General features: G+C 32.8%; 1 protein-coding gene across 1 annotated transcript; it reads left to right on the top strand.

The window, feature by feature from the left end:
- Positions 1–1,373: 1,373 nt before the first annotated feature.
- LOC127100441 (uncharacterized) lies at positions 1,374–2,127 on the top strand. The gene has a single exon (XM_051037644.1). It carries the CDS (start codon positions 1,580–1,582, stop codon positions 1,970–1,972), a length of 393 nt encoding a protein of 130 aa, XP_050893601.1. The 5' UTR covers positions 1,374–1,579; the 3' UTR covers positions 1,973–2,127.
- Positions 2,128–9,651: the final 7,524 nt, after the last annotated feature.

Raw genomic sequence — 9,651 nt, 5'->3', positions numbered from 1 at the left:
GCAAAAAATAAAAATTAGCAACAATACAAACTTAAAAATGCAGAAAATAAAATTGCATAAACACTTTAATGTGAAGTGTTTATGCTTTAATGGAGTAAATTTATGGGCAGTAGGATGATCAAATTAGTAAACTAAGGTCCTATTTATAGCCTAAAATACAACTATTACTTGTCACCCCATGACGAGCGTCGTGGCTTGGTAGAGCTCGTAACGACAACATGAAATGCTCAATACTTCGGCGTCTTCGTCATTTTTTGCTATTTTTCGACGCAGAGACTTCTACATTATCGGTACTTGTGAAATGCACACCAAAAAATCAGCATAACCCCACAAAATGCATAAATTTAACCCTAAAACTAGTGCAAGTCGAGGTAAATATGCAGTGCATTTTACATGTTATCATAAAGCATAACCTTAATTACAACAAAACTATCACGTGGATTTTTCTATCTTTTAACTCTGTAACAATTCTCATAAAAAGAAATATGAAAATAGAGAAAATAAAAGAAAGATAGAAGAATTTGTATTTAAAATTTTGATATGAAATGAAATGAGAAGAAACTTCTTATATTTAAGAGAAGGTAAAAATATATTCAAAAAGACCATTTTAATGATTTGATCAATTAGCCCCGGATGATAATCTACTAGAAGCTTTCATAATACAATAAACTTAATCCAAAAAAGAAATACCAAAAACATTAACTTTAAGTATTCAAATCATATACTCTTGCTATCCTAATTATAATTTCAACAAATTAATTCTTACAACTACTTTTTTAATAATTACTTTTAAAATATTATTTAAAATATTTTATTTTTTTATAGAAATTTTGAATATCAAAACTATAAAAAAATTACTTAAGCATAAAGTTATTTAAAATAATTTCTCATAAAATAATTTTTGAGATATATTCTTTTGTGAAAATTGTGATTTTAACATATTTTAATTTTTAATAATATATATTTATATTATAGTATGTGAAAAATAGTCTTTTAATTTATAACATATAAATTTATAAGACTAAAAATATTTTAAAAAATATTTTTACAAAAGTTACTTTTAAAAATACAAACAAAATTTTATTTTTTTAGAGTTAAAGTAAACAGACCCATATCTCTTTCAAAATATTTGATTTTTGATATCCAAATCAAACATATAAAAAAAAGCATAACATTTGATATTTGAATTTTAAAATCTGATATATTGAAAAATTAAACTTCACTGCATCTTGATAAACTTTTTTTGCAAATTTTTTATGTCGAAAAAATATTGTTTTAATTTTTTAATATAGTATACATTAAAATATTGATATTTGGCAAAAAAAATTAGTAATATTTTAGGAAGTTCAATTGCTTCACGCGTAGAAAAAAAATGAAGGTATGAAATCAAATTTTCTAGAGGTTGAAACACGAAACGAGGGGGTGTCACGTGTACAGCACGCGTCACTCAACCACGCATTTGTTCACCTCTAAAAATACAAAAACGGGACCCTATAAATACAAAAAGAAGAAAAAAAGCAATAACTCTCACCGTCTGAATTCCGAACGAAGAAAACCAAGCAATTCAAGATCTGAAAAAATGGCGTTGGAATGGGTAGTGCTCGGGTACGCCGCCGCAGCAGAAGCGATAATGGTGCTTCTTCTCACCATCCCCGGCCTCGACGCTCTCCGTAAAGGTCTAGTCGCTGTCACCAAGAACCTTCTGAAACCGTTTCTTTCGGTGGTTCCGTTTTGCCTCTTTCTTCTCATGGACATTTACTGGAAGTACGAAACAAGGCCAAGCTGTGAAGCCGATTCTTGCACTCCGACGGAGCACCTCCGTCATCAGAAGTCGATTATGAAGAGTCAGCGTAACGCGCTTCTCATCGCCGCCGCGCTTCTCTTCTACTGGCTTTTGTATTCCGTTACTCATCTTGTTGTTAAGATCGATCTCCTTAACCAGCGTCTTGAGCGTCTCAAGAGGACTGAATGAATCACTGGTTAAGATAAGTCTATCGGATTTGTGTTCGTTGTTGTTTTTTTGCTCTTATTATCTTAGTAAGCCACAGTTTACAATTTCTATCCGTTTTCCTTTGTTTCTCATGTAGATCTACTATGTTTGAATGATTACGAAACGATTTGATCGTAGATTTATAATTTCTATGCGATTTGAACTTGAACAACTTTGATTGAAAATTAGGGTTCATTTTAGGGATTTTCTGATTGATGTGATGATCTTGTATAATGATGTTAAGTGAAATGCTTGCTTAACAAGATATTTACAGTGGCGGATTTAATTCTTGTTTGAGGAATTGTGATTAACTTGTTATTGTTTCCTTTAAATGTAATGTGAATTGTGAAACCCTGGCGTGTTCTAATTGCTGAGAGTTTACCATATATTGGTTAAGGTTAATTGGAACATTACTGACATGATAATTTGAGAATTTCCGATTTACTAAGCTTATTTGTTGATCAAAATTTTTGTCTGCATTATCATTATGAGATTCAAAGCTTAAATTGATTCAGTTCTACTAGGTTAGTCTAGAGTTGCAAAATCAAGAGTGGTTATGTTTGCAAATTGTTGTGATATATCCACTTTTGATTCATTGATCAGTTGTGTCATATTCTAGAGGTTCTTTCTATCTATATGATATGATTACAGTTTTGGTTTGATGAGGGGATCTGTATGAGCGATTCATTTCTCTAACTTTTGGGGATTGGGTTGTGTTGGCTTCATAGTGTGGCTACCTAGTTATTCCCCTTTCTTTATGTGATCTACTTATCGTGGCATATTCAATGCGTGAAGAGTGAGGCAATTGCTTTGTGATGCTTGGGGTTATACTTTGGTTCTTGGCCACTCAATCTATTTAGTGTACAGTAATGTCTTGACCTAAAGCCTGGCATCTCCGTCCCAACAACTTATGAGCACATTTAATACCATTGTGATAAATGATAACCGCAAGTATTAAGAAAGGCCCATGACCCTGCATACATTAATCAAGCAAGACCAAGTTATCAGATCTGATATTTGACAGATTGCAAGCATTCATATATTGTGCACGAAAAATGTATTCCTTACTCCTTTCGCAGGTCATTCTGGACACCACCGATTGCAAGCCTTTCTGGTAATTTTTCAGCCTATCAGTTTTGCCTGAATTGGCATTATTATGTGTTTCCTTGAATCAAATGCACCAAAATAAATTATAATTTTATGGATTAAATATTTAAATCATAATGTATATAAGATACTGTATTTAAGTTATACTCCAAAATATTCTAACGGTTAAATGGAACTTCCAATTCTCCAGTTTTAGGAAGCTTTGAGGTTCAGACATAAAAATAAGGCAAAACTTTGGATATTTTTTAGTTTTAGTTGAATACTGATACTGTTAATTGATTTAATTTTTTTTTACTTATTTACTTGTCTCTTTAACAAATATATAAAAAATCCACGAATAGAAAATTTATATTGAAAAAATAAATAAAATTATTAATTATAAGTTTGTAATAAATTTAATATACAATTTCTAAGAATTTATTTATATATTGATCTTATTTATTTATATATTTATTTATATATTGATCTTTTAAATTGTGTTTTTGGGTACAAGTTAGTATTATTCTAACTCATTAAGAATTGATGACTTTAGAATTGACAATTTGATTTAAGACGCATGAAGCACTGAAGCACTTGTAAGATTAACATTTATCATTCAAGTTAGTTTAAAGTCAAAGTTGACTATAGTAAAAACTGGAGATTAAAAAAAATATACCTTAAATTTTTGTGTTAGATTATAGTCTGAAATAATTTTTTCCAAGGCGGGTGTATATGGGCAGGTTTATATCAATGAGTCAGTTTGGACAAATTTTCGGTTGTGATTGTGGGTTGCCCAAGTAATTTTATTTTATTAATATTAAATCACCAAATGATAAGTTATCATATTCTTTCATAAAAAATACTCAACATTGTTATCTACTTCAAAAAAAAATTAGATAATCTATATTTACCATCTTTTAGCATCATAAAATAATAAATTGTATTTTCAATTAATAAGAATTATCATAAAATACTAACGAGTTGCATGACATAAAAATGAATTATCATAAAATACTAACGAGTTGCATGACATAAAAATGAATTAGCATCAAAATAACTAAAGAGTGAAACATTTAAAATTAGTTAAAGTCATGGTTCACTAAAATAGTAAATATTAAGAGATTAAAATTGTAACAACTATGTTAATATTCATCAAAATAATTAAAATTATAATAGTAAATGTTTGATTAGTGGGTTTTTTGGGGTTGAGCGGTTTTATCCGAAATCCAATTTTTTAATGAGTTTTTTTTTTGTTTTTAAATCCATATTCATCCAATTACCCGACCCAATCCATTTTTTTAGATGGATTTACCCGAGTTTTGTGGATTGGTTCAATCCATATACACCCCTAATTTTCATCATTGAAATATTTCGTCGATTTTTTCGAACACGTGGCTTTAGGTTATTGGTTTAGGGTATGACGTTTTCAGATAACTTTTCGTTATCTTTGAAAATCAGTTATTATTTGCAAAAGTGATTTCTTCCTTGAGAGGAGTTTCTGAGTGTTTGTTCTTCTAGAGTGAGGCTTTCCTTCTGCATTTACTTCCTCTTCTTTATTGAACTCTACTCTTTTGAGGTACCCTTCACCTTGGGCTTGTTTCATACTTTCATTAATATTGGCCAACACAAATGAATATACTATATTGTATCCCCAAAAGAAGATATTATTAAGCAAAGGGATACTAAAGATCTGTAGTTGTAGTTGAACCTGATTAGGAACGTGGTAGACTATTTGATGAGATATTTAAGATAGTTGTTAATGTATATGGATAATTGTGTGATGCCTGTTTGGAATATGGAATAAGAGCATGCTTATATGAAGGAAAGTTTAGGTGTATCTTCGAACACAACTAAAATTATATTGATAAAGATGTTGCAAGTGAAATATATCTCTATTTTATTTTTAAAAAAATATTTAAATATATAATTTTAGAATTTGGAAATATATCTCTATAAAATATTATAGTGGTATTTACAAAAAAGAAGTGTTTCATAAAATTACAATTACAAAGGAACGTGAGTGTGAAGATAACGTGACATCAATAGGGCATGAGGTATCAACATATAAATCATGACAAGAAAAACATACGGACTTTAAATTAACACAGATATTTAAACACATATTGCATTTGTCTATAATGAATATTCAAAGCAAATAAATCAAAAACCACATGAAAAGAAATAATGAAAAGTAACCGAATATCCAAAGCAACAAATCTATTCATTTAAATAAAACATGCAATTTAAGCAGCGCAGTTATGGAAAAGCATGGTGTGAGGATTAAATTCCCATCAGTAGAAAAGGTAGGGAGATAGTTACATCTTTACCTAAGTGCAATACATACAATACATAAGAATAACACAATATTTATTCGAGATGTGTAACCTTCCTATGTATGAAGATACATCTCCAAATATTTTTCTTTATAAAATAAAAATGTATAGTTACAATATTTTTATTGGTGTGATTTCAAGTGTATCTGAAGATATATCTCCGAACGTATTAAGAGTATTTTTGAGTTTACAGAAGTGTGTGGCACATCCTTAAAGGCGAAAGAGCATTCCCCTTATTCTTTCTCAAAGGTCTTTCAATTTGTCACCGTGTATTTTTATTTTAATAACAATGTCAAGATCTAAGCCTAAAGTAAAATGAAATGAAACTTATAGTATTTTCCTGCTTATTGAATATAGATTGCATTCTCTTTACTTGTTTTTATATGAGGGAGGGCTAAAAAAGTCCAAAGATAAGAAAACTACACACGAAAAACACGGGGAGAAATCTCTCCTAACAAGTCATACATGTAGGAAGGGATAACGTCCATAGAACAACTATCATACAAAATTGTTCTTGTATTGTGTCAGAAACTAAGATTAGTTAAAGATATGAGCAACTCTAACCTCCCAGTCTTTATTGAGCATCAACATCACATTTTTGAGTGAGGTCTTGCTTAGATTAATGATATATGCATTCTTATTGATTGCACGATACACCACCTTATTGTCAATTTAAAGAATAATTCTTTTGTGCCCTCGATCATAGGCCAATTGAAGACCAAGATGAATAACTTTCAATTCTGATTCTATAATCGAGGTCGATCCCATATTATTGGAAAAACTACCACATCAACGACCTTTGTTGTCCCTTAAGATTTCTCCACAACCTGCATCCAAGTTTATCTTGACTGCTCCATCAATATTAAGGGAAAACCAGTCTTTATTTGGGGGGGGGGGGGGGGTTCTATTTGATGAGTTGAGTGACATCATACGTTTTATGGACCTTCTGCATAAGGATTGCTCTATCTTTGTAGAGGTATGTTTCCTTTTGATTTCATTCATGAGATTCAGAGGCATTATGTAATCATCATTATGATTTCTTTGAATCCTCTAGTACCACAACATGTGGCATGTAGTGGCCCAAGTGTTTCCCCATTCATGATCCTTTAGGTCATTTAGATTGAAATTGATCCACATATGAAAATTACAGTTACAAAACTTTTCCCTGTCTGCCTCATCCATCATATTATACCATAAAGGTTTGGCATTGCCACAGTCATGCAAAATATGAATGATTGATTCCTCTGTGTATTGACAATCAGGATAATATGACATGCTCAAATGTCTTAGAGAAAGCTACTTGTTGGTGATCAGACCATTGTGTTTCACCATTCACACAAAGGTTCTTATTCTTTCAGGAACCTCCATTCTCCAAATTTTTTTATAGTTGAAATTCTGGTATCAGATATGAGATGTCGAAGATAATGTCACGACACTAATATCTGAGTAACACAAACAGGATAAAGATAAAGAATAGTAAAGCAAAAGACACAAGCAATTGTTAACCCAGTTCGGTCCAACTCACCTACATCTGGGGGCTACCAAGCCAGGAAGGAAATTCACTAAAATAGAATCAGTTCAAAGACTCTCCGTACATTTCAACAAGTTACAGTCTTTCTCACCTAATCTCTACCCGTGCAATTTCTACCTAAGCACTCTTAGATATGAGAACCCACTCACTTCCCTACAATCACACCTGTGATTTTAAACAACAATTCCTTGTGAAAAGAAAACACTTTTCAATAACACGCACTTGATTTTACTTCACAGTTTCAATAAAGTAGACACACACTTGATCTTGCTTAACAACTTTGATCAAATAGACACACACTTGATCTTGCTTAACAACTTTGATCAAGTAGACACACACTCTTGCTTACAAGCTTAGAGTGACAAATTACAACCCACAAATCAGACCAATTCAATCATCTATGGATGAATTGAATGGCTTACAAGTCTCACGACTAAACAAGACACAAACCCTTATATTCTCTCAATATTTTGCTCAGTATTGGTTGTGTTACAAATCAGGTTTTCCAAGTCCCTTTTTATAGAAGCTTTCAGCTGGGCTTGGACATCTTGAAAACCCTAAACTATTTTCCAATTAAATCTTCTCATGACAGCTGGTTAGATCTCCTTGGAAAATAAGTAAATCAGGTTGTAATCAATGATTGAATGCGCCTGCAAATCAGATCTTCAATCATACATAGATTGCCATTAAATACGCAATCACAAAACACATAACATTCTCCCTGAATGTTCTGTGTACAGGATGTCATGACATCGGGTTTGACATCCTGGAACAATCCTGCATAATTCCATAATTCCATTTATAATTTCCAGCAGGTACAAACATATCAGATGCCATGACATTGTGTATGACATCCTGATATAATCCTGCATAATTATATTTCTTAAACTCCAGCAGGTACATAATATCAGATGCCATGACATGGTGTATGACATTCTGAAACAATCCTGCATAATTATGTTTTTAAACTCCAGCAGGTACATAGATATCTTATGTTAAGACATCACAAACAACATCTTGTGAACACTCTTTGTTTTACCAAAATTGCTGCCAACACTTAGAATCAACAAACTCCCCCTTTGGCAAATTTTGGCTAAAACATATATCTGTCCTTTTTGTTCACAAGGAAAACACATCAGCAGTTAAACATCATAACAGCAGTTTAAATAGCAACAGAAGCAAACACAATTACTAGCTAAGCTACTACTAATACACATATGCACAAGGGTACTTCTTCTCCCCCTAAATCTGTGCAACACAAACAGAATTACTAGTTATAAAGGCAACTAGTAAAACACACAAATGCACAAGGGTGCTACTTCTCCCCCTAAATCCGTGCAATACAAACATCTCCTTTAATAATAACAGCACCTGTAACAATCAGAATATCATTCTAACATCTGCTTCAACATCACCTGTGCACCACACCAGACATCTCTTCCAACATCAGCTACACAGAACATGAGACATCTCCCCTAACATCACAGAACAGAACAACATTCTGTTTTACATCAAACACATCTCCTTCAACAGTAGCTGTTCATCTGTTCAGCTACACCAACAAAAACATCTCCACACAACTCCACAATTTAACTGCTCCACATAAACACTTCTCCCCATTTTTAGTCAAAATTGACCAAAGGTGACCAATTAGACAAAATAAATGTCAATTAGCCTAGTAGAGAATGTCACAACAGATGTTATAACATTAAAAATGTTAAAACATAAATGTTAGGAGATACAAACCATCATTATACACAGCTGTGATAGCTGAGATAATGAGAAATCCATGGAACTCATTAAGAGCCCAAATAATACATAAAGGCATCAGTAAGGACTACAACAATTTACACATATTTCAACAGAAAAACAACAGTAAAACATCAAATTCTTCAGCATCCAAAGTAGCCAAAACATCAGAGGGACCAGTCTTCACAACAGCACTCAGAACAGCCAACCCAACCCAGTCTTCAAAACAGGGAGAACCATTACCACTTACTCTAAGGAAGAGGCATCATCTTCACCTTTAGAGCTGCCACTAGATTGAGCATTGGACCTCTCACTTGAGGTATTGGCATCTGAATCCTTGGTCTCACCAGCCTTCTCCATCTCTTCCTTCTCTAAGCTACCAATAAGAGCCTCCAAAGCCTCTTTTCTTGCCTTGGCAACCCTAATACCATTATCCAGTTCTTTACAAGTTTCCTTTAGTTGATCAATTAAGCTACCTTGAGAGGCAGGCTCCTTTTTTCCAGATGTCATGACAACATCATTGACATGGCGTCCTTCAAACAGCTTGTAGTGAATGGATAATGGAGGCTTTCTTCTGCTTGGAATGTCACTTGTGTTGAGAATGCCTGGTTGTTGGCTCAAGATAATTCCACAGATGATAGATGGAAAGGCAATGGGCAACTTCACTGCATTAGTGGAGGCATGTCTGACAATTTGATCAAACATAAACCTTCCAAAGTCAAAGTTTATCCTGGTTCCAATAACATAAATGATTCTTCCAAGACCAATGGAGATGGTTGAGATATGATTAGTAGGCACCCAGTTGGCTGAAGCAATCTTATGTAAGATGACATATTTGACAGTTAGCTTGCCAGCTGATAGCTGATTCCTACTAGGCCATTCCTTAACTTGGCCAGCAGTAATAGTCCTACAGACTTCATTGTCTGTAGCCTCTAAATCCACTCCTCCATCAGTTCCTCTCC

This window comes from Lathyrus oleraceus, chromosome 7 (genome assembly GCF_024323335.1).
Source record: "Lathyrus oleraceus cultivar Zhongwan6 chromosome 7, CAAS_Psat_ZW6_1.0, whole genome shotgun sequence".
NCBI lineage: Eukaryota > Viridiplantae > Streptophyta > Magnoliopsida > Fabales > Fabaceae > Lathyrus > Lathyrus oleraceus.
This window is presented reverse-complemented; position numbering and strand designations above follow the sequence as displayed.

What these genes read in the sequence shown, in the direction of transcription:
- LOC127100441 (XM_051037644.1), top strand. Translation starts at nt 1,580, where the DNA reads ATGGCGTTGGAATGGGTAGTGCTCGGGTACGCCGCCGCAGCAGAAGCG.